This window comes from Phyllobates terribilis, unplaced genomic scaffold (genome assembly GCF_046119375.1).
Source record: "Phyllobates terribilis strain yellow unplaced genomic scaffold, ASM4611937v1 Scaffold_3__8_contigs__length_932513732, whole genome shotgun sequence".
In the NCBI taxonomy this organism is placed as follows: Eukaryota; Metazoa; Chordata; class Amphibia; order Anura; family Dendrobatidae; genus Phyllobates; species Phyllobates terribilis.
In genome coordinates, this window is record NW_027362763.1 from 365928340 (window position 1) to 365954739 (window position 26400).

The window sequence follows — 26400 nt, forward strand, 5'->3', positions numbered from 1 at the left end:
GTTGCAAATTGAATATAATTTTTATCTGCATCTAGCTCTGAAAAAATATTTGGCCTTCTAGCAGTGTGTGGGACTTTCTCTATTAGTCCATCTATACTGACCTCCATCAGGTTGCAAATTAAAAATAATTTTTATCTGCATCTACCTCTGAAAAAATATTTGGGCTTCTAGCTGTGTGTGGGACTTGTTCTATTACTCCATCTATACTGACCTCCATCAGGTTGCAAACTGAATATATTTTTTTCTGCATCTACCTCTGAAAAAATATTGGGCTTCTAGCTGTGTGTGGGACTTGTTGTATTAGTCCATCTATACTGACCTCCATCAGGTTGCAAATTAAAAATAATTTTTATCTGCATCTACAGTACCTCTGAAAAAATATTTGGGCTTCTAGCTGTGTGTGGGACTTGTTCTATTAGTCCATCTATACTGACCTCCATCAGGTTGCAAATTGAATATAATTTTTATCTGCATCTAGCTCTGAAAAAATATTTGGCCTTCTAGCAGTGTGTGGGACTTTCTCTATTAGTCCATCTATACTGACCTCCATCAGGTTGCAAATTAAAAATAATTTTTATCTGCATCTAGCTCTGAAAAAATATTTGGCCTTCTAGCTGTGTGTGGGACTTTCTCTATTAGTCCATCTATACTGACCTCCATCAGGTTGCAAATTAAAAATAATTTTTATCTGCATCTACCTCTGAAAAAATATTTGGGCTTCTAGCTGTGTGTGGGACTTGTTCTATTAATCCATCTATACAGACCTCCATCTGGTTGCAAACTGAATATAATTTTTTTCTGCATCTAGCTCTGAAAAAATATTTGGCCTTCTAGCAGTGTGTGGGACTTTCTCTATTAGTCCACCTATACTGACCTCCATCAGGTTGCAAATTCAAAATAATTTTTTGTCTGCATCTAGCTCTGAAAAAATATTTGGCCTTCTAGCAGTGTGTGGGACTTTCTCTATTAGTCCATCTATACTGACCTCCATCAGGTTGCAAACTGAATATATTTTTTTTCTGCATCTACCTCTGAAAAAATATTGGGCTTGTAGCTGTGTGTGGGACTTGTTCTCTTAATCCATCTATACAGACCTCCATCAGGTTGCAAACTGAATAAAATTTTTTTCTGCATCTACCTCTGAAAAAATATTTGGGCTTCTAGCTGTGTGTGGGACTTGTTCTTTTAGTCCATCTATACTGACCTCCATCAGGTTGCAAATTGAATATAAGTTTTTTCTGCATCTAACCCAGCTAATAGTTTTGGCCTAATACCACAGTTTGGCCACTCAGCTCTGCTCGGTTCCCATCCATTGTTTTTTTGTGCAAACAACTCCAGAGTTGTGAATTAGTTAACCACCAAAATGAGTGGAAAAAGGCCTGCTGCTGGTGGAAAGGGGAATAGGCGTGTTGGGAAGGGGAAAAAAGTTTGTGTCCGTGGGGTAGGTGTTAAAGCAACAGTAACATCTGCAGAAGAAAGACCATCTTCCAGCCAAACTAAAATGTCTACTTCTTTTAGCGGACAATGTGATAAGATCCCTTTCTTACGGCCACGCCAATCGCTACAAATTCCAGATGAGGCACAAAAACAGCAGGTGCTTCAACGGATATCAAGTGCTCCTTTAAGTGGGCTCTCCTCCACATCAACTTCAACATCACAAATACTCCAGTCCTCAAAGGTGTCACCCCAATCGCACTTGCTTCCTCACAGCTCCCAAATCTCCAGCTGCCCGTCTGAGTATGAGGTAGAACAGATGGTTGAGTCTGCAGAGCTGTTTACTCATACTATAGCATGGGAATCAGAGGTCGACTCCAGCGCTTCTGTGAATCCAGACGAGGAGATGATCTGCACTGATGCCCAGAATCTTTATGAGTCGGATCCAGGACCAGACGCAGAAGGTTCTGACCATAATGTAGACCCTCATTCCCAAACTGTAACTCCTGTTGGTGGAGACAATGAGGGAGACGATGATAAGACTCAAATACCTGATTGGAGCGACAACTTTAGTTTTTTGTCAGGGCAGGAACAGGTTGGCTCTGAGGACGACGGGTGTGATAACGCACAGGGTGATGATGATGAGGTTGGAGATCCCACTTACTGTCAACCCACAGTCAGCCAAGAGATGAGGTCAGCAGAGGAGGTGGAGGAAGATGCTAGTGACGACGAGGTCAGGTTGCGCCTTCCTGGACAGAGACGTAGTACTGGAAGCACGTCAACAACTGCATCCTCACACACAACTCTGCCTCTCACCACAAGTCGTGGTGGCTCTTCAGGTCGCATGGGTGCTAAGCCTTGCATAGCCTGGGCATTTTTTCAGATCGATAAAGATGACCCAACTCGTGTTATCTGTAACATTTGTCAGCAAAAGCTAAGTAGAGGCCAAAAAATACATAGTTTGAGTACTTCATGCATGAACCGGCACATGGACATGAAGCATAAGTTGCAGTGGGAAGCTCAGTGTGCTACAATGCGGCCTAGCCGGCCGGGCCAACCACCGTCTGCCATATCTTGTGCATCCGCGGCCTCTTCATCCTCTGTGACTGGGGGGACAGCAGTCACACCTGTTTTGGGGCGCAGACCTGCCACCTCTTTACCCGCAACAGCCAGCGTGATTGGCAGGTCATCATTTTCTTTGGAGGTGGTAACACCAGCTGGTGTTGAGCGCTGTCCGACATCGATAGCACCACCTTTGGATCAAGGCAACCTAACATGTCCGCCTGCATCTTCCTCACAGACCGGCAGTTTGCCGGGGACACCCTTATCAACCCCGTCTAAGCACAATAGCCAGCCCTCGGTCCCTCAGATGTGGACAAGTAAAAGACCATTTCCTCCTAGCCATGAGAAAGCTAAGAGGTTGAATTTCACCATCTGCAAGCTCTTGGCTACAGAAATGCTGCCTTTCCGCCTGGTGGACACAGAGGATTTTCGAGACCTTATGTCCGTCGCAGTGCCTCAGTACCAGATGCCCAGTCGGCACTACTTCTCAAAGAAAGGTGTGCCTGCGCTCCACCAGCATGTCGCACACAACATCACCGCTTCTTTGAGAAACTCTGTGTGTGACAGGGTGCATTTCACCACAGACACTTGGACGAGTAGGCATGGACAGGGGCGTTACATGTCGCTGACTGGGCACTGGGTAACTATGGTGACAGCAGGACAAGGGGCTGCTGTCCAAGTCTTGCCGTCCCCACGAGTTGTGCGTCAATCCTCTTTATGTCAAAGTTCCTCCACTGCTTCTGCCTCCTCAACCTCCTCTCGGTCTTCCACCTGCACCCAAAGCCTGTCTGGTCATGCCACAAGCTTTCTAACTGTGCAGAAGGGATCCTGCACACCTCCTTACTATGCTGGCAGTAGGGCTCAACGTCATCAGGCGGTTTTTACATTGAAATGTCTGGGAAATGTGAGTCACACAGCTGAGGAGTTGTGGTCAGCTCTGGAGAACCAATTTCATGAATGGTTGTCTCCACTGGACCTGAAACCAGGGAAGGCCGTGTGCGACAATGCTGCAAACCCTGGTGCGGCCCTTCGCCGGGGCAATGTCACACACGTGCCTTGTATGGCTCACGTGTTGAACCTGGTTGTCCAGCAATTTTTAGCCCACTATCCCAGACTAGATGGCCTTCTGCAGAGGGCACGGTCGCTGTTTGCTCACTTCCGCCGTTCGCATCCCGCAGCTCAGCGACTTACATCTCTACAGAAGTCGTTGGGCCTGCCACTTCACCGGCTAAAATGCGATGTGCCTACCCGGTGGAATTCAACTCTGCACATGTTGCAGCGACTGTGGCAGCACCGACAAGCCCTGGTGCAATACGTTCTGACGTATAGCCTGGGCCAACGAGATCCAGAGGTGGGCAAATCACGCTGGAGGAGTGGTCTCAGATCAGGGACCTATGCACCCTTCTGCACAGTTTTGAAATGGCGACGAAGATGTTTAGTGCTGACGATGCCATTATCAGCATGACTATTCCGGTGATTTACATGCTGGAGCACATGTTAAACAGAATTCGGAGTCAGGTGGTGGCACAAGAGGAGGTGGAGGAAGTAGAGGAGGAGGAGTTGTATGCGGAAGGGCTAACATCTGCAAGGTCCAAACGGTCGGCAGCACCAAGGCGGCAGGCATGTGAGGGTGGGGGAGATGGTTTTACCAGGGCGCATGGTAGCAGCCAAACTAGTGAGGAAGGTGCAGGAGCCCAGGAAGAAGTGGAGGACGAACTGATGGAAGACTCATCAGATGAGGGAGACCTTGATCACATTTCTGTTGTGCGAGGTTGGGGGGAGAGGACAGAGGAAGGAAGCATGATTGTTACCTCGCCACCAACACAACAGGGACTTGGTGCTCCTGGATGCGCAACACACATGAGTGCCTTCTTGCTGCACTACCTGCAACATGACCCTCGAAATGTGAGAATTAGAAATAATCCTGACTACTGGGTTGCCACACTGTTAGATCCCCGGTACAAAAGTAAATTTGCAGAAATTATTCCTGCCATAGGAAGGGATGCACGCATGCAGGAGTATCAGCAGAGACTGTTGCAGAATCTTACATGTGCTTTTCCACAAAATACCAGTGGTGCACGTAGTGAATCTCACAGTTCCAACTTGCCAACCGTGGGACCGTCAAGTGTTCAGCACTCAAACCGTAACAGAACCACAGTATCTGCTGGTAACATCAATTTTGCGGAATCATTTCACCACTTTTTTAGCCCATCCTTTGCAAGGCCACAGGAGACAAGAAGTCTGACACATAGTCAACGCCTAGAGATGATGGTACAGGAGTATCTCCAAGTAAACATTGAAGCCATGACTGTGTCACTGGACCCTTGCTCTTTTTGGGCTTCCAATCTGGATAAATGGCCGGAGCTAGCCACTTACGCCTTGGAGATCTTGTCATGCCCCGCAGCCAGCGTTCTGTCTGAACGTGTGTTCAGCGCTGCTGGTGGTGTGCTGACAGATAAGCGCACGCGGCTCTCCACTGATAATGTAGACAGACTCACGTTCATAAAGATGAACAAATCATGGATCCGAAACGACTTTTCTACCCCTGTGTCATCCTGGGGAGAGTAAAAGCTTGATGATTGGTTAAAATCACCCTACCAACCGTTTTAAGCTTTCAAATTACTAATCATGTTTATCTGTATCTTGGCTGGAAAATAATTTGGGCTTTGTAGCAGTGTGCAGCACTGATTCTATTAGGCCATCTATAATAAGCTCCACCAGATTTAAAATTACTAATCATGTTTATCTGTATCTTGACTGGAAAATAATTTGGGCTTTGTAGCAGTGTGCAGCACTGATCCTATTAGGCCATCTATACTAAAGCTTCACCAGATTTAAAATTAATAATAATTTTTAGCTGCATCTAGCCCGGAAAATAATTTTGGGGCTCCGAGATGCGCAAGACACATAAGTGCCTTCTTGCTGCACTACCTGCAGCATGACCCTCATATTGTCAGAATTCGAAGTAATCATGACTACTGGGTTGCCACACTCTTAGATCCCCCAAACTTTTCGATCAACCTTTTCATTTTAATAAAGACCAAAATAATGGTCATTTTTGAAATTATAAGGATTAGCAGGTTGTTAGAAACTGAAATCAAACAGTTTTCAACTCAAAAATTTATTCTACTTGATGTTACATTTTCACATAGGACCCCTTGTTCGAAAGGAGCTTCTGAACTCTCTCGTCCATTGAATTTGTCAGGTTTTGGATGGTTTCTGCTTCAATTGTTTTGCATGAGGACAGAATACCCTCCCAGGGCTGTTGCTTAGATGTGAACTGCCTCCCGCCATCATAGACACTCCTTTTAATGATGCTCCAAAGGTTCTGAATGGGGTAGAGGTCAGGGGAGCATGGGGGTCACACCATAAGTTTGTCACCTTTTATGCCCATATCAGCCAGAGATGCAGATGTTTTATGTGCAGCATGAGATGGTGCATTATCATGCAAAAAAATGATCTTGCTGTGAAATACACGGTTCTTCTTCTTGAACCATGGCAGGAAGTGCTGTTTGAGAAAATCCACATACATTATGGAGTTCATCTTTAGCGCCTTCAGGGATCCTAAAGGGGCCGACAATCTCTCTCCCCATGATTCCAGCCCAAAACATTACTCCACCTCCTCCTTGTTGGCGCTGTAGCCGTGTTTGCGTGGGGTGTCCATCAACCAGCCATCCTCCACTCCATCCATCTGGACCATCGAGCGCTGCACGGCACTCATCCGTGAACAAAACAGTTTTGAAATCAGTCTTCATGTAATGTTTGGCCCACTGGAGCCGTTTCTGCTTGTGTGAAGTGGATAGAGGAGGTCGACAGGATGGCGTATGCACAGCTGCAAACCTCTGAAGGACCCTGCATCTTGTTGTTCGGGGGACGTTGGAGGCACCAGCAGCTTCAAAAACTTGTCTGCTGCTATGACAAGGCTTTTTTGCCGCTGCTCTTTCAACCTGATGTAATTGCCTGTAGGAAAGAGTCCTCAATTTGCCCTTATCAGCACGCACACGTGTGTACTGTGAATCAGCTACATACTTCTTGATTGCCAAGACACTTCATCCTGATCATCGCACAATGTTGATTGTAGTCATGCCTTGACCTAAACACTCCACAATTTGTTGCTTCTCAGCAGCCGACACATCCTTTTTCTTTCCCATTTTGGCAGAAAATGTAGGCTGCTTAATAATGTGAGACAGCCTTCTTAAGTAGTCTTGCCTTTCATTGGACACACCTGCCAAACTAATTAGCACAGGTGTCTGCAATTGCTTACAGTGATATAAAGAGCCCTGACACACATCACCATCAATGAGTTTAACTGACAAACAAACAAATTCTTCCCTTATCACTCCTAAACACTTTTTGCATAATAATTTGGAACACAGTGTACATGTGCTTTTCCACAAAACACCAGTGGTTCACGTAGTGAATCTTACAGTTCTAACTTGCCAACCGTGGTCTTTATGGAGTTGTTCAATAAAGGGCCCAAAATTAAGATAACATAGATGGGAGAGGTCTCTATGAATAGGAATTCCTAAGTATTTGATACCCTGTGAGGGCCAGGCAAAGGGAAAGTTGGACTGGATGGAATCCTATATGGATTTGGGGAGGGAGACATCGAGGGCCTCAGACTTCGCGGCATTGATTTTAAAATTTGACCACGTAACAAAGTGATCTATTTCAGCCATAACAGCATGGATGGATATATGTGATTGAGTGATATATACTAGGACATCATCAGCAAATAGAGAGCACTTGTACTTGGTGCCTCCCACCTCAATCCACCTAATATTGGGGTTATGGCGAATTGATGAGAGCAGGTGCTCCGTCACTAGGATGTATAAGAGAGGGGACAGAGAACATCCCTGCCTTGTCCCATTGGTGATTGTGAAAGGTGATGAAAATGTTCTGACGCGCCCCTTGGGCCTTGGGACACCCGGAGCCGGACCCTTTTTGGTGGATGCTGGTGGTTGTAGTCTCCGTGGCGGCGACCCGGTTCCGTGGCTCAGGGCGGTCAAACCAGTGGCGGAACTATTTATGTGGTTTTGATGTTTAAATGTCCGACTACGCCACCCGTGGATTGCGGTCAGAGTGAACCGCCGCTGCAGGGCAGACCGCTGAGGCTGGTGTTGTGGGTGCAGCAGAGCGTAGCATAACTCCCCACGGGAGGAGTATAGCCTCAGGGCAGTGTATGCGGAGGATGGGGGTGATGGTGCAGGGCAGCAGCAGTAACGACACGGAGTCAGTGATGCAGTCCAGGGCCTTTACTCACAGTTCTTATTATCCAGACCACGTCTGCAGGTAACGGCTGCCCACGTCGTACTGTGCTCACCAGGTGAGGGGCTCAGACAACTCCCAGATAACTTTGGAGCGCTTCACAGGACCCCCTTTGTGTGTCCTTTGTCTGGCCTTTCTTACCAACCCTTCTGTCCGGCTGCCTCGGGCCTCCTCTTGGTAAACTTGGCGCCAGTTTCCCTGACCCTATGTGGTGCCTTCCTAGTGGGTGTAGCGAGGGGCTGCGCCACATAAAATGTCACAGCCTCCTGTTTCTAGCTGAGGGTCGTTTCCTGCCTCCACTAGTTTCGGGGACCGGTCTCCCCCTTTGGCCTGACCCCTCCACGCAGGTGGATTCGGGCGTGCGGTGGCGACTCGCCCGTCCGCACCCCTGGGATCCCTTCGTTCCTCGTTCCTGGAGCCTTCTCCGCTCCTCTTCCTTCCTTCTCCCTCTTCCAGGCCTGGGCCTCTGTTACTAGGCCCGCCTCCGGAGCAGAGCTCATGCAGAGCCCCTGCTCCCTGCCACTTCTGCTCAGACTTCTCTGCACTGAACTAAGATGGTGCCCACCTTTTATACTCCCTTCTCAATGCACCCAGGAACTGCTTCCTCCCTGCTCCTGCACTACAGGGTTCCCCTTCCTCAGTGTTCCCTCCCCCACTCCAGCCAGGGACAGGGACTGTCGTGCCCATCTCAGGGGCATATTGGTCGCCCTGCCCCACGGCAATGTGGTGTAATGCATGCAGGTGTCGGGTCCTGATCCACACTACATCCTTACCTGAGAGTGAGATATCACACCTCTGGGTGAGGTGCAATACCTCTGTAGCAACCGAGCCCTCAGGGTGCTACAGTTCCATTTATCTTCAGCCTAGGTGACGTATTGCGATACAGTGCCGTGATTTTGGCTATAAAAGGGTCCCCTAGACCCCTACCCCAAGCTTTTTAAGAGAATCATATATGGCGTGCCAGGAGACTCTATGGAATGCTTTCTCAGCATCCAACGAGAGTATCTAATTACAAATTTTTAACTGCATCTAGCCCAGGAAATACTTTATGCCTAGTAGCAGTGTCTGCTAGTCAGCGGATTATCCCGGCTGTTAAGCAAGCTACACCACTTGTAGTTTGGACACTTAATTTTTTCAAAGGAAATGCTTCGGGACCACGGGATACTCAGTGAAGAGCATCAGGAGGCACCCCAAGGCATAGGGGCTGGGACTGGCAGTAGGATGCCTTGCGGTGGACAGCCGAGCTCGATCCTTATAAAAGCTTTTTAACTGCAGCAGCTTTAGTGGACGCTACTGGAGCTGGAATTACGCGGCTGCTGGCATGAGACTTGCCCTCCAATAGATCCTTGTAAATGGATTTAAAGTGTATTCATTCAAATTAGAGAGACAATTTAAATTAAAAAGCTTAGAGCTGCCTCCACCACAGGGGGGCTCGCTCGACCCACCAGCGGACAGGCACCAGTATTGGGAGAGGGGGGCTGGCCGTCAGGGTTCACCGCGGCTCTGGCACAAACCCGGCGACGCGGAGGTGGCACGGGCAGGAGCGGACTGAACATGTCGGCTTCTCACTTTTTATATTTTAGAAGGGCATGACATGCCTATATCTGTGTCTCCCCCTCCTTTTACTCCTCCACCTCTTTTCTTTTCGCATGACTATATGTACTTGTCACTTTTCCATGTGTTAGTTGTGTCTTCTGAGCAGTTTGTCAGCTTTTGGACACCTTTGAAGGTGTTTTCTATGTGTTTCTATGTGTTTTTGTTTGCCTGCCATTGGTTTTAACGGTGTTCGAAGGTGTTCGACGAACAGTCCGACGAACAGTTCGGCGAACACACGGGTGTTCGACGAACCGAACCGAACTCGAACACTACGGGGGTGGCTCAACACTACTCTTTATACCAGTAAGTACAATTATGTCTGTTAATATGGCCGGATAATTTGAAAGAAGCTTCATCACTCCACATAATGTTATCTAAAATTACTGGATGTTGTTTGATAAATCTTCCCCTTCATTACCTTATTACACTTTCTGTCCACCTACTTTTGGACCACCGTGTATATTGTCACTTTTTACATTTTAAAAATTACAAAAAAGGAAAATGTGCCAATGCAAAAGTTTGGGCACCCTGCATGATAAGTACCTAGTAGCACCCTCTTTTGAAAGTATCACAGCTTGTAAACGCTTTTTGTAGCCAGCCAAGAATCTTTAAATTGTTGTTTGAGGGATTTTCATCCATTCTTCCTTGAAACATTCTTCCAGTCCTGTGAGATTCCTGGGTTATCTTGCATGCACTGCTATTTTGAGGTCTAGCCACAGATTTTCAATGATCTTCAGATCAGGGGACTGTGAGGGCCATTTTAAAACCTTCAGCTTGCGCTTTTTGAGGTAGTCTATTATGGATTTTGACGGGTATTTAGGATCATTATCCATTTGTAGAAGCCATCCTCTTTTCAACTTCAGCTTTTTTACAGATGGTGCTATGTTTGCATTAAGAATTTGTTAAAATTTAATTGAATCCATTCTTCCTTCTACCTGGAAAATGTTCCCCGTGTCATTGGCTGCAACACAACTCCAAAGCATGATTGATCCACCCCCATGCTTACTGGTTGGAAGATGTTCTTTTCCTGAAATGCTTTGTTCTTTTTTTCTCCACACATACAATGATCATTGTGGCCAAAGAGTTCTATTTTAACCTCATAGGTCCACAGGACTTGTTTGCAAAATGCATCAGGCTTGCTTAGATGTTCTTTTGCATACTTCTGATGTTTCATTTTTTGGTGAGGACGCAGGAGATGTTTTCTTCTGAAGACTCTTCCATGAAGGCCATATTTGTGCAGGTGTCTCTGAACAGTAGAACAATGTACCACAACTCCAGAGTCTGCTAAATCTCTCTGGAGGTCTTTTGCAGTCAAGCGGAATTTCTGATTTGCCTCTCTAGCAATCCTATGAGCAGCTTTCAGTGATATTTTGCTTGGTCTTCCAGACCTTATCTTATCCTCCACTGTTCCTGTTAACTGCAATTTCTTAATTACATTTTGAACTGAAGAAAGGGCAACTTGAAAATGCTTTGCTATCTTCTTATAGCCTTCTCCTGCTTTGGGGACCTCCACCATTTTCATTTTCAGAGTGCTGGGCAGCTGCTTAGAAGAACCTATGGCTGCTCTTTTTGGCACAAGGTTAGAGGAGGCTGGGTTTTTCTAAAGCAGGGAAATTTGCATCACCTGGCCTTTCCTAACGATGATAGTGAACAAGCCATAAGCTCAACAGGCTAATTAACATCTGAAAACTTGGTCACAGTTATCTGAGCACACAAATTTCCAAGGGTGCCCAAATTTTCGAATCGCCCATTTTCCTTTTTGTAATTTTTAAAATGTAAAAAATGACAATATTTTTTTTGTGCCTAAAATAACTTTATCTTTAGCCCTTTTAGAGGTCATTTCACCTTCAACTTGCTTAATGTTAGGAATTGTGATTCTGTACTCCCACCTGAGAAAAGATCGGGTTCGGTGCTGCGCTACTCCAGTTTCAAGCGCTGCCATTGTCCTGACCCTGGAGGTAGAGCTACCATGTGCGCAGGGAAACTGTCCCTATCTTCGGAGTGTTGTGTTCTGGGGTAGTAGGATGTGTGGGGATGTGGGGCGCCATGTCTCCCATGGATTTCACTGCCTGGGGAACATGGGACACTGTGTTCCCCGGTTGCCAAGCAATGCAGGATGCTGCTGTATCTGGCACTAGGCAGTGGTGGGATTGTGTCCATTCTGCTGTGCAAGTTAGCAGGGAGTGGTTGTCTGGGGATGATTGTGAGGTATTCAGCACCTGATCATTTCTTTCATCATTAGGCAGGCTATTTAACCCTGCTCTCAGCTCATGTCTTTGCTGTTTATTGCAGTTCCTACTGTATGTGCTGTGGTGGTGCTATCAGTAGTGGTTGCTATCTTGTCAGGGGCTTTCTTAGGGGTTTTCTCCTTCTCTCTTCTTGCTACACTTCTTGGGGTTCTTGCAGAGTTACTCACCTGGTTCTTGACTAGGCACCGGCCGCGTCACCAGACGCCAGCTATTTGGCGACAGTGGGCCTGGGAAGGGCTCTGCCAATGCCCCCCTTCGATTTACTGGGAGTGGGGTAAAGAGTATTCCTGGCCCTCAAGGGCTCGCCTAGCTGGGCAGCTTGTGCCAAGTGCGTCTATGGCTGCACCTTTGCTGGTTTGGTGCCAGTCTTGCTGGGTCTCTCTGCATTTAGCGCATAACACATATCTGTTCACAATAACAGTAATTTTAACCATGGGTGCCCAAACTTTTACATGCCACTGCATAAGTTTTCTCCAAGAGATGGCTGCAATGCTGGATAATGTTCTGTATTCTCTGATGGAGGTGACAAGGTAGTAAGCCAAGCTTGTGGTGTGTAGAATGATCGTGTGTTGTATACATATATTATTGTATATCTAACAGTGGTGATATCACAGAGCTACAACAGGTATGTGCAACATCATCTCTTCTCTCTGTCACTACAGAAGAAGTAGCTCTGCTTCTACTCAAAGAGTTTCATCAATTTCCTCCGGTTCCAGAGTAAAATGTGTATGTGGGGCTGATAGAGATGTTCAAGAATACTATGTCCCTGAATTTAAAAGAAGGTACATGCTATTGTGTACCATGCATGGGTAGTTAGACCGTACGCTTACAACATGACCTATTAATGTGTTTTTATAGTATGGTATCAATTAATATGTCATAATAATATGTAATAGCCATGTCCATCCCATCACATCTCACAGGTAACACAAGCATGTTAAATACTACAGCTCTAGCAGTAGATATAGCATGGCCTCACTTATTTATTATGAGCAACTGACTCTTTCTTATACATCACATAATGGAACAAACTAGCGATTTAAGAAAAAAAACATTTAGGAGATTAAGAATTATCAAAGAACATAATCCTATTGATTGTAATTCAGGCCTGTGCGTTTAGGCACTTAGGTTTATTTCCTATGTTTGAAAAAATTAAAGGGCATTAAGATAAAAAATCTACCAAACATGTTTGGTTCACAGAAGTCTACCATAATTGTATCATTCATTGCATCTCATTTGCACCTTTTTGTTTGACTACATAGGTAGACCTGTAAGTGTAGGTTCCCATATGCAATGGTATAGCCATGCTGAGTCCAAAGACTGAGATTTCAAAATAAAATTGTAGGGAAAAAGATGACTCCAATGAAAACATTCAGAGTCTTCGTTTTCTCCTTCCTTATTAACCTTTCCTTTCTTCTTTCCTTGCTGGTTCTTTTCATTTTTATTTCCTTTTTGCCTCTTTCTTCTCTTTTCTGTTTCCTGCTGCTACTCTTTCTCTTTCTTTCATTCTTTCTTTCTCTCTTTCTTTCTTCTTTCTTTTATCCATCCCTCTCTGATTCTCCTTTATCCACTTCCTCACGTTCTTTTTTTTTTTGCATGTCTTTTTTACTTTATACTTCGGCTTTTCTTTCTTTCACTCCTTCCTTTCTTCCTTTTTGTCTTCTTTGTCTTTAACCTTTGGCAGCCACATACAGGTGCTTCTCACAAAATTAGAATATCATCAAAAAGTTAATTTATTTCAGTTTTTCAACACAAAAAGTGAAACTGATATATTATATAGAGTCATTACAAACAGAGTGATCTATGTCAAGTGTTTATTTCTGTTAATGTTGATGATTATGGCTTACATCCAATGAAAACACAAAGGTTATTATCTCAATAAATTAGAATAATTGACAAAAAACACCTGCAAAGGCTTCCTACGTGTTTACAAAGGTTCCTCAGTCTGTTTCAGTAGGCTTCACAATCATGGGGGAGACTGCTGACTTGACAGATGTCCAGAATGCAGTCATTGACACACTCCAAAAGGAGGATAAGCCACAAAAGGTTATTGCTAAAGAAGCTGGTTGTTAACAGCGTTCTATATCCAAGCATATTAATGGAAAGTTGAGTGGAAGGAAAAATGTGGTAGAAAAAGGTGCACAAGCAACCGTGATAACCGCAGCCTTGAAAGGATTGTTAAGAAAAGGCCATTCAAAAATTTGGGGGAGATTCACAAGGAGTGGACTGCTGCTGGAGTCATTGCTTCAAGAGCCACCACACTCTGATGTATCCTGGACATGGGCTACAAGTGTCGCATTCCTTGTGTCAAGCCACTCATGACCAATAGACAATGCCAGAAGCGTCTTACCTGGGCCAAGGAGAAAAAGACCTGGACTGTTGCTCAGTGGTCCAAGGTGTTGTTTTCAGATGAAAGTGAATTTTGCATTTCGTTTGAAAATCAAAGTCCCAGAGTCTGGAGGAAGAGTGGAGAGGCCACAATCCAAGCTGCTCGAGGTATAGTGTGAAGTTTCCACAATCAGTGATGGTTTGGGGAGCCATGTCATCTGCTGGTGTAGGTCCACTGTGTTTTATCAAGACCAAAGTCAGCGCAGCCGTCTACCAGGAAATTGTAGAGCACTTCATGCTTCCCTCTGCCGACAAACTTTTTGGAGATGGAAATGTCATTCTCCAGCAGGACTTGGCACCTGTCCACACTGCCAAAAGTACTACTTCCTGCTTTAAAAACAAGAGTATCACTGTGCTTGAATGGCCAGCAAACTCGCCTGACCTCAACCCCAATAGAGAATCTATGGGGTATTGTCAAGAGGAAGATGAGAGACACCAGACCCAACAATGCAGACGAGCTGAAGGCTGCTGTCAAAGCAACCTGGGCTTCCATAACACCTCAGCAGTGCCACAGGCTGATCGCCTCCATGCCACGCCGCATTGATGCAGTAATTGATGCAAAAGGAGCCAGGAGCAAGTATTGAGTGCATTTACTGAACATACATTTCAGGCCAACATTTCAGATTTTAAAATTATTTTTCAAGCTGGTGTTATAAAGTATTCTAATTTACTGAGATAATGACTTTTGTGTTTTCATTGGCTGTAAGTCATAATCATCAACATTAACAGAAACAAACACTTGAAATAGATCACTCTGTTTGTAATGACTCTATATAATATAGGAGTTTCACTCTCTGCACTGAAGAACTGAAATAAATTAACTATTTGATGATATTCTAATTTTGTGAGATGCACCTGTAACTTCAAGTCAGAGTCAAAGCCTTACAAACCAGAGTTTCTATAACTGTTCACATCATATACTGTACTTCGGTATCTATATGCTTCATGCTTAAATCTAAAAAAATGCAACCATGCTTTATTCCTTTATGTGCCGATGCAAAAGCATATCTTAAGACGACTAATGCATGAGCTAAAATAGACTAATAGTGTACTATGATATTGTTTCATTCTAAATTTGAATAATTTTATTTCCCAAGTTGATTATCTATCTTTAGATCAAATATCTATCTATCTATCTATCTATCTATCTATCTATCTATCTATCTATCTATCTATCAAATACCTATCTATCTATCTATCTATCTATCTATCTATCATCTATCTATCTCTCATCTCATCTATCATCTATGTATCTAATATATGTCAAATATATATTTATCTATCTATCTATCCATATCTATCTATCCATCCATCTATCTATCTATCTATCTATCCATCTATCTATCCATCCATCTATCTATCCATCCATCTGTTTGTTTCTGTCTTACACTTTATTTACATACAGCTGGTCATAATGGTTTCTTCGTCTCAATACTTTCATGGTATAGAGATATTCTGTCTATTATGAAGATCTCCTTTATGCATTAATACCATTAACTCCACTTTACGTAGAACTGATGCTGTGTTCTGCGCTTGTTCAGTGTCTCTCTACTTCAAAGCATGGACTGCAAACTTGTAGATGTAGGAATTTAGTGAAGCCTTCTGTGAAATAACAAGAGCTATATAATGTTTTAGTATTTTTTTTAATTCATTGCATACTCCATATTGTAGGACACAGGAAAAACGTGCCGAGCAGCGCTCCGAGCAGCATGCTGAGCAACAAATTGAGCAAAGGTCTCAGCAGCAACATAGAAGCTATGACCGAAGTGTTCGCTATGCCACAGAGCTCGCCTTCTTGGAAGAAGACGTCCGTATTGCACGGGCCCTGGCAAGGGAACAGATTGATAAAGTGTCTATTCAGAGGATGGTAAGGCAGTCATTTTTTAGCTCTCTTTATACAGTATTTGAATACTACGCCCTTAAGATTTAGAGTTGCATAGACTCATGAACGCATTATGGGGTATAAAGCCTCTCTATCAGATGTAAGTACCCATGGTAGGTGGCATTACTGTTTTGCATTGTGGCCCAGGAAATCAAGTTACAATATAATTGACACAATATTATGCTTATAGGGAATCTCTCACCAGGTTTTTGCTACCTAATCTGAGAGCAGCATAAAGAGGAGACAGAGACCCTGATTCCAGCAATGTGTCACTGACTGGGCTGCTTGCTGTAGTTTTGATAAAACCACTGTTTTATCAGCAGGAGATTATCACTAGAGGACTAGTCAACCTGCTGCCATGTAGTCCTTCATATTTATGAGCTCTATATAACCTCACTCCACCACTGATTGGCAGATTTCTGCATTTTCACAGTTTACACAGAAAGCTGCCAACCAGTGATGTGGATAGGGTTATACAGAGCTCAGCATTCAGAGAAAACAGAAAGCCGGAAAGTAAGTGACACATTGATGGAATCAGGGTCTCTGTGCCTACATCATGCTGCTCTCAGATGGGTCAGCAAAAACCTGGTGACAGATTTTCCTTTAAGAAATTGTGAGACTTCATAACAGTCACTTTGCATATTTATGGTACAATGGTAAAAGTGTTTACCCAACATGTCCTTTATGATCTGGATTTTATTAAAGTACGATACTACGTGCAGGGAATTTAGATTAGTGGCACCACTCTAACAGTAAAAAAACCTCACTGGAGTGGTGCCATTAATCTAAGCTCCCTGCTCCTAGGCTTATACTCACCAGGCTCTTTTATCAGTGCCGCTCCAGTTGGTATTCTGCAGGTTGTGACCTGCTGGATCGCTCCAGTGTTTGCCAGGGGAGTCGGAGGAAACTACTCAATGTAAGTCTATGAGACGCAGAACGAGGCCAGAACAAGGCTCTCATAGATTTACACTGAGAGTCTGTGACCGTTACTTCTGACTTCCGGTCAGTCAGAAGTTGCGGTCACAAGATGACGGATTGGGTCTGGAGTGGCACCAGGAAGAGCTGAAGACAGTGGCTGGTAAGTATAATACTAGGGGCAGGGAACTTACTTTAGTGGCATCACTCCAGCATTGAAATTAAAAAATGCTGGAGTGGTGCTTTTTAGAAAGTACAGGAATAAATCAAACTGTAGCCACTTTATCTGTCAAAAAGAAGCAGTTGCAGTTTATAGCTCTTGTGTCCTAGTGATGGAGAGGAGCTGTTCTGATAGCTCTTAGTGCTTTATAATAATTCCTCTTCCCTTTCTATAAAATAGGTAGACTTATCATAAATGGGTAAAAAAAAATGCAAAGTGCTTGTAAAAACTGGCAGCTTTGCAATTTAAAGCTATTAAAAATCCTCTTATGTTCTCAAGAATGGAGGGATTTTTAATTTTATTATTTACTGCTTGTTGCCTTGCTTAGTGGCCAACGCTGTATTGTAAGAAGCTTTTTCCAATGATCTGCTGCTCTGATCCAGCGATCCGGCCGGCTTCAGTGCCACTACACTCCTCTGATTCTACACTGGCGCAGTTTGAGACAGAGGTGCAATGTCATTGCTTGTCTGAACTGTCAGTCAAGCAGGAATGCACCGCCACTGGCAAACGGCAAGTCAAAAGGTGTAGGGGGAATGCTTTTCTCCTGAAGACAAGATGAGGCTACATAGGGTTTCTGTGGAGTTCTGGGCTCCAATCCATTCATGGGCAACATCTCACAGAGATTGTACACTGTGGGTTTCCTTCAGCCGCTCCTGTTTCCTTCCACACCTCCAAACATAGTGACAATTTAAAGGGGTATATTTTATATTAATTATTTATGTAAACACTAAAAGTCCCAATTTAAATAAAGTGTGTCACCTGCTGCTGGGAGAATTTGACATACTCTCTTCAACTTTGCTTGTGAATAAGTAAGGCACAGCCTAGACAATGCCCTTAAATTCATGCTGCTCCTAGCTTCTTTATAACAGTTGAAGATGTGCTCTATATCACAATTGTATGAAAATGTTCTGTATCCACTGGCTTTATTAAATGAATTTGAACTCTCACCAGAAAAACGCCTCTTAAAATAGTTTTAAAGTACAACAAAATACTTGTATTGTATATATGCAGGATAGGTGATAAATGTATGATCACTGGATGTCTGACCACCGGGACCCCTATGAGAACAAGGTAACTAAGTGCCTTGTGTTACTAGAGCACTGTACATGGCTAGCTGTCAATCCCATAGAAAGTGAATATACTGGTGATCCCACATGCACACTGTTCCATTCACACAGGGTGCTTAATGGAAACCTGTCACTAGTTTTTGAGCTTATGAACAGATGCCACCACCTTCAACTGCTCCTGTGCTGCATCCCACAAACGTGTCTATCAGCTCCTGACTCCCCCTGTATACTATTTGATTTTCTCCTGTGCTGTTTGTAAATGTGGATGATTGATGAGACGCGTCATCCTCATAGTGAACCTAGGGCTCGCGCCTGCGCAGTAGGCTCACAGGACCGTGCAGGCGCGCTCTGCTCTCCCTACTGTGAGCAGAGCATAAAGCAGCACTGCACAAGCGCCTAGCTTTGATTGATGAGAATGGTGAACTGAAATCTCGATGCTGCGCAGTAGCCTTATTCCGATGACGTCGCCATGTGCTTGCGCAATGCTGTTTTATGCTCTGTTCACAATAGGGCAGAGCAGAGCGCACCTGTGCGGTCCTGTGAGTCTACTGTGCAGGAGCGAGCTCTCGGATCGCTAAGTGGCTGATGCGTCACATCAATCAAAGCAGAAGGATGCGATTAGGAGCAGAGAGGAGGGACAGACGCCACAGCAAGGACGCCCATCGGACCGGATCACCCTCATTTACATACAGCAGGGGAGCATATCAAATGGTATTTTTTGGAGGGCATACAGGGGGAGTCAGGAGCTGTTCGAATGCAGCACAGGAGCATTTAAAGGTGGTAGCATTTGTTCATAGACTCAAAAACTGGTGACAGGTTCCCTTTAAGGACCCTCATTCTCATTACTTGTGAGGGTCTCAGCTGTTGGATCCCCAGTGATGATAGATTTATCACCCATGCTGTTAAAAGATGGGTTAAATGTATGCAGAGGAAAAAACACTTTAATCTTATTATGAGGGTTACTGTAAGGGGCTTGGTTAGGTCCTTTCAGATAGAACGATATGAACCTCCAGCTTCAGAAATTGCACAAGGAAAAGAAAGCTCACATATCAAAACTTCTGCACATGATGTTTGCAATTTTTGCCGACTTCAGAAAGTATTATTATTAGTAGTAGTATTATCATTGGCTTTAGAAAGTATTATAACAATTTTTAAAATTGAGTCATCGATAAGATACATTATGCAGGCTCGAACTGGCCCATAGGGGAACAACAGAATCTCCCAGGGGGCCCCTGTGCAGACATGGGTCCCCAACTCCACTGTATGGGCAGTACTTGGCATAATTCACTTGATTCATTCTGTACAGAAAAAGCAGCAGATTATCATTCAATTACCAAACTACCCAGTTTAGTATTATATAGAGGTATAGGTAAATTTATGACCGAGGGTAGTGTAATATATGCTTGCGGGTGAAAAGTGGACCCCCAAAAGTCAATGTTAGTGGTGGGTCATTGGCAACCCAGTCCGACCCTTACATTTTGCGTCTAAAAAGTCCATTGTCGTCCATTATATGGTATTTAGGACTGATGATTGAGGCTGCGATGTATCTCCCCACATAGGATATGCAGGGCAGGTACAATGCCTCCCACTAATATCCTAACCTCCCAGCTACTCTCTGAACCAAGAGTTGGCTCATGTTTTTACATTTTTCCTCTTCATAAATTTGTGTGAAGCAGAAATAGTTTATGAGTATCACATGAGCCTTCTTACTGTTTCTTCTGGGCAGGTGAGGATACAGTCACTATAGCAAAATAAGACTAGTCCTGAAAGTGATTGTTGTGGAGGGATAATTGGATGATTACCAACTTTACACTTTTTTTTCAATCAGGTAGAGGAAAAATTGGCATTACAAAGACAAATTCATGAAGAATGTGTAAGCCGTTCCCCAGATATATTAGTTCGACTCAGATCACATACAGTTTGGGAAGGTATGCCTGTGAAGCTTTTCTTTACTGTCCAAGGATATCCAACGCCAGTGGTACAGTGGTAAGAAAGAAATTATCCTACTCAATTATCATGCATGGTTACAAAAATAGCAAATTGATAGTAGAAAAACATAAAAAAGCTGGCCATACATTAATTTTGCCAACGACTAAACTATATGGTCAAAAATACTGGGACACCTACACATTACACCTACAGGAGCTTTTATGACATACCATTCCAAATCCATATTCCTTAATATGGAGTTGGTCCCCCCTTGGCAGCTATAACAGCTTCCACTCTTGTGCGAAGACTTTCTACAAGATTTTGTATTATGTCTGTGGAATTTTTTGACCATTCATCCAGTAGAGCATTTTTGAGATGTTGGACGAGAGGGCCAGGTTTCACATCCAGGTTTTTTAATGAACTGAGATTAGGACTCTATGCCGGTCAGTTAGGTTATTACACATAAAACTCACCCAACCATAAAAGTATACAATTGTCCAAAATGTCTAGATATGTTGAAGAATTTGGATTTCCCTTTACTGGAACTAAGGGGCCTAAGGCTCCATTAAACTTCACAGCTAGCACAATGCAGTGAGGCTGAGAACGTTCTATTGGCATTCACCAAATTTACACTTGTCAATCAGATTGGAAGATAGAGAAGTGTGATTCATCACTCTACTGAACACATTTCCACTGCTTCAGACTCCAATGGCAGCGTATATTATACCACTCCATCTGAATCTTGGTATTGTGCTTGATGACGTAAGGCTTGTAAGCAACTTCTCCGCAATGGAAACCCAAGCTATGAAGATCCCACTGAACAATTTTTCTTATGATTTTAATGACAGAGAAGGTTTTGGACTCTGTAGTAATTCAATTGCGTCAACTGAATTAATTGAGTCATTTGCGAGTTGTATGCAATATGCACCTCAGCACTCGATGACCCTGTTCTGTAACTTTTTATGGTCTACCACTTCATGGTTAAGTTCTGCAGTTCCTAAATGCTTCCACATTTTAATAATACAACTCAAATTTCATCATGAAATATTTAGGAAGGAAGACATTTCACAAACTGACTTGTTACAAGAGCAGCATTGTACTACAGGACAACACGCAAATTCTGCAAGCTCTTTTTAGAATGACCCATTTTTTCACAAAAGTATGTAAAAGCATGCTGCACTGGTAAGGGCTGGATTTTCTACAACTGTGACAATAGGAATAAATGGAAAATCTGAATGCAATGATTAAGAGGTTGCATATAGTCCATATAGTATATTTCTCCTGATACCCATAGGTACTTGGCCCAGCATGCATGTTTTTCTATGGGGAGAAGAGAGCAATCTGCTGCAAGTCATCTCTGTAGACAGTTTATGTCCTGTAAGAACATGGTCAACATGTAATCATCTGTCAGGGGAGAGTCTGCACACTTCCAATTCATTTAATAGATGACCATGTTTTATATGGACTGTCCAGGTCCATCAATGTTAGTACAATAGCTCTCCAAATAGGCCCATAGAGTCGCCCCATTGGTATTTTATTTAGGCTAGGTTTTTTAGTTATAAATTTAAAGGGGTATTCCCATCTCCAAGATCCTATCCCAGTATGTAGTAGGTGTAATAATAATAACATTAGCAAATGCCTCTAATTAGAAATATAGTATAATTCTTCTGATAAGCTATGTCGCTTACCCCATGTGCAGGGCATTGCAGTAGCTTAGGTATCCATGTTTATGGCTACTCATATACTGACAGTTAGTTGTTAGTTGTCATAATCATGGATATCTAAGCTACTGCAATGCCCTGCACATGGGTGGGGTAAGTGACATAACAAATCAGAAGAACTATACTACATTTCTAATTGGAGTAGTAAACAGTATGGAATATTTGGGGTAATTCAATCGTGAAAATGTATACAACCCCATATTATGACTAGTTTATCCATAGAGAGGGGACTACCGAAGTATATATATATATATACTAAAAATTAAACAACAGAAGAGAAAACTTCGGAACACGTCCCAATTAGAAAAAATCGTAAATTTTTATTTCACAGAATATAGAAATAGAAGGAGACATATATGGATCACACACAGTTATATAAAAACAATAGAACAAAAGAGCTTGGAGATATGAATGGTATTATCTTCATAAAGGTAAATCAAAATGTAAATACAATAGAAGCACAGATAAAGTGAGTCATAGGGGACAATATATATGTATATACTGGCATATCAATTAGATTCTAAAATTTATTGAATATCATGTCCCATATATGACTACTCAGTATTGCTACTGCAAGGCCACAGTGAGTATTACAAAAATTTACATATTTTAGACATTAAGTTGCCTTAGATTAATCTTCACAGTAGTACTCTGTATATAGAGATGTCATAATTACACCATGTGTGCCCATAATAATGCATGATAGCGGAGAGTATCTAGACTCATATGTATTCACAGTCACTGTAAGAAATAATAGGGAAGTTGTGCTTCATAAATATGTATAATGTGATCAAAAGGGATCACTTACTTACAGCAGCTGGGAGAGCCACACCGCTTTCTCCTGCTCTGCCCTACGTGCGTTTCGGCTGGGATTGCCTTCGTCAGGGGGTGGGGAATGAGAGAGGTGCCAGGGATTAAAAGGAGACAGCAGCCAATAAGAAGAGAGGGTGTGTAAGTGGACAACCAATCGGGACAGAGTGGGCGTGGTGTGACACATGTCCGTCACCGCCCCACCGCCGCATCCACGGCAACCGCGTGATATGTATGCGCGTTAATCTTCATAATATTTAGGTCATGTGATTTTTGTCATGCGGAAGATGCTTGTTATATTGTAAATGAATTTTTGTGTTGTGTTATTTAACATGTCATATTTATGACTAATATGTCTCACCTTTTGAAACTGATGTCTGCTGATTTAAAGGATAAATGATGTGATGGCTTTGTATTAAAAGACCTTAATATCCTCTAGAAATTAAATTATTAAGCTATATATATATATATACATTGTTATTTCTATTATGCAAGGTCAATTTCATCATATAGCTCCACATATATTCCTTTCAAATGTACTTTTATATCACAATAATCTAACTAATCGCTTCTAGATTGAGACATGAAAAGTGTCACACATAAGAATCATTATATATCCAATTGTATTCCATCTCCTCTTCCAGTGATGATTGGGTGCTTTACATTGTATGATATCAGCCTATTTGTTGTGACATAAATATTCCACCTCCGTTATGATGGATTACCCCCTGGTGTCCATTCAGTGCGGAGTGGGCGGCACGCATGTCCCCGCTGCCTGCCGCCGCTTCTTCGCTGGCCGTATCTGTATGTGGTCCTCGGATGCACGGTCACGTGTTCACCTCACGTGGCTGTGTTGCCGGGGATCACATGATGCGGTTGCCGTGGATGCGGCGGTGGGGCGGTGACGGACATGCGTCACACCACGCCCACTCTGTCCTGATTGCTTGTCCACTTACACACCCTCTCTTCTTATTGGCTGCTGTCTCCTTTTAATCCCTGGCACCTCTCTCATTCCCCACCCCCTGACGAAGGCAATCCCAGCCGAAACGCGCGTAGGGCAGAGCAGGAGAAAGCGGTGTGGCTCTCCCAGCTGCTGTAAGTAAGTGATCCCTTTTGATCACATTATACATATTTATGAAGCACAACTTCCCTATTATTTCTTACAGTGACTGTGAATACATATGAGACTAGATACTCTCCGCTATCATGCATTATTATGGGCACACATGGTGTAATTATGACATCTCTATATACAGAGTACTACTGTGAGGATTAATCTAAGGCAACTTAATGTCTAAAATATGTAAATTTTTGTAATACTCACTGTGGCCTTGCAGTAGCAATACTGAGTAGTCATATATGGGACATGATATTCAATAAATTTTAGAATCTAATTGATATGCCAGTATATACATATATATTGTCCCCTATGACTCACTTTATCTGTGCTTCTCTTGTATTTACATTTTGATTTACCTTTATGAAGATAATACCATTCCTATCTCCAAGCTCTTTTGTTTTATTGTTTTTATATAACTGTGTGATCCATATATGTCTCCTTCTATTTCTATATTCTGTGAAATAAAAGTTTACAATTTTTTCTAATTGGGACGTGTTCCGAAGTTTTCTCTTCTGTTGTTTAATTTCTAATTGGAGGCATTTACTAATATTATTATTATTATTATTGCACCTATTACATATAGGAATAGGATCTTTGAGATGGGAATATCCCTTTAACTGTAATTCTGTTAACGCAATTTTTTTTATTTCTGCAACTGTAATAATAAAAATGCTTAAAAATTAAATTGAATATTCAGTTTCCTAATTAATTTCCTATCTAATTTGTTTCTGCACTGTTGAAAATTCTGGATATTTACATTGTGTTATCTTTACATTCAATTTTGTCAAGCATTAAAAGATCACACTGACTCTTGCAAACTTGCCATTATCTATAATTAAATTGTTTGTTTCAATGAAATACAAAAGCAACTTAATATATGCCAATGTCAATGCATCCTGAGACCATGCAAAATTAACTCTGCTGTGATTATGATACTATTGACTTTACAGAAATGAATCTGCTCTTTCCATTAGGTATAAAAATGAAACTTTGATTAGCCCAGCAAGTGAACCAGGAAAGTACAGAATTGAAAGCAAATATGGAGTAAACAGCTTGGAAATATACAGGTAAATATTGTTTGCAAGTAATTCTTTGTATTAGGAAGTCTGTTATAGTTATCATTATATTAGGATGAACAAATTACATTTTGTCAAGTTCCAGAGAGCAGAATCTGGCATCATCTTTTATTTACATGATAGATACATTGTATGCATAGAAGTTAGAAGTCTCATTTGGTAAAACTAAGTATCATATACTACAAGTAAATTATCTCTCTATGTATATACGGTATGATCCAGGTTAAACCCAGGAGCAAAGTCAAAGATTACATACCTTTCTTTTCTCTTACCTTCAATAAGGAGCTATAAAATGAGTCCCCTGGTCAGAGCACATCAAGTAGCCCCTAATAGTCAACAAAAGATGGCCACAAAAAAGTGAAAAGTAATGTATCAGTTCTACACATGGAGAAAATTCTGAAAGCATATTTTAAAAATTGCCTTATCCCCCTTTATAATATAACAACCGTCTATACTGACTTCTGGTGCCAGCACAGTTCCAGATCCATTTCAGTGATGATGGTACTGGGTCTCCCAGGGCTCATGTGACATTGTCAGCCCTACAGCCAATCATACACTCGCCTTTTCTCACTTCCTTCGGATGTAACTGACATTTAGAGGACGTCAGAGCGCATCAGCAGCAGCTCTCACTTCTTCCAGCTCTCAATTTTGTCCAAAGAAAGTGAGAGTGAAGCGACTGTTTATTAGCAACAAGGTTCACATGGCATAGCAACATGACGCAAGCCCCAACAGAGCCGGTGCCATCATTGCTGGAACAACGACGGCACTGATGTTAGTACGGACTGTTTTTATTTTAAAAGAGGGAATATAGCAATTGAGAAGGGGTTGTCCAAGTAGTGGACAAACCCATTAATATCATACTTACCAACATTGATTTTGGCCTTTTAAAGAGAACTTGTCATGTGAAAAAACGCTATTAACCTGCAGATATGGTGTAATTCTGCAGGTTACTAGCATTCTGAACCTGCCTGGCACTTAGAGCCCCGCTGCTGGGAGGAACTTAACTTTATTCCTCCTAGCAGCGTTCAGGCATCAGTAATGGGAGTGATGCCAGCATAGTTTCGGTCACTACTCTGTGTATAGAGAGCGATGACAGTAACCGCACCTCTGGCACTGACTGACAGTCGGCCCTAATGCTGAGCTGCTGTCAGTCGGTGCCGGGGGTGCGATTTCAGCTGCTGTTCTTTATACACTGAGCAGTAACTAAAACCGTGTCGGCGCCGCCACCATCACTGAAACCAGAATGCTACCAGGAGGTTTAAAGTTCACTTCCTCCCGGCAGCGAGGTTCTAAGTGCTGGAGCCTGGCAGATTAAGAACGCCAAAAAATAGCTAATTGCTGCATACACTACTAGGAAACATAGTACAGGACAAGAAAATATGTACCGGTTAGTTAATCTGATATGAGATATCACAAAACAGGACTTTTTTCATAAAGAAGAGGTAAAGTGCATCTGAATGGAGGAGGTCATGACTGGGAATGAAGAAGAAACAGGAGCAGGACACTAGAGATCTCCTGTAGGCACTTGGCATCTCTTGACATCAAGGCTCTGTTCACATTACATGGCTCTAATCCCTTGCAGATCTCCTTTTCCTTTTTCCATTTTTAACCTGAAATTGAGAACAAAGTTGTTATCTGAGCGCAAGGGGATAATAAGTCTGTT

General features: G+C 42.8%; 1 protein-coding gene across 4 annotated transcripts in view; it reads left to right on the forward strand.

Annotated features, from left to right (window-relative positions):
• MYOM2 (myomesin 2) overlaps positions 1-26400 on the forward strand; it is a 286047-nt gene that overhangs the window by 88909 nt on the left and 170738 nt on the right. For 3 of the 4 annotated variants that reach the window (XM_073675391.1, XM_073675390.1, XM_073675389.1), the window contains exons 3-6: positions 12272-12391; positions 15669-15864; positions 19910-20067; positions 24636-24728. In XM_073675391.1, coding sequence (XP_073531492.1) covers positions 12272-12391; positions 15669-15864; positions 19910-20067; positions 24636-24728 — 567 coding nt within the window. The remainder of the gene's footprint in view (positions 1-12271; positions 12392-15668; positions 15865-19909; positions 20068-24635; positions 24729-26400) is intronic. The other variant, XM_073675392.1, reaches the window with a different exon arrangement.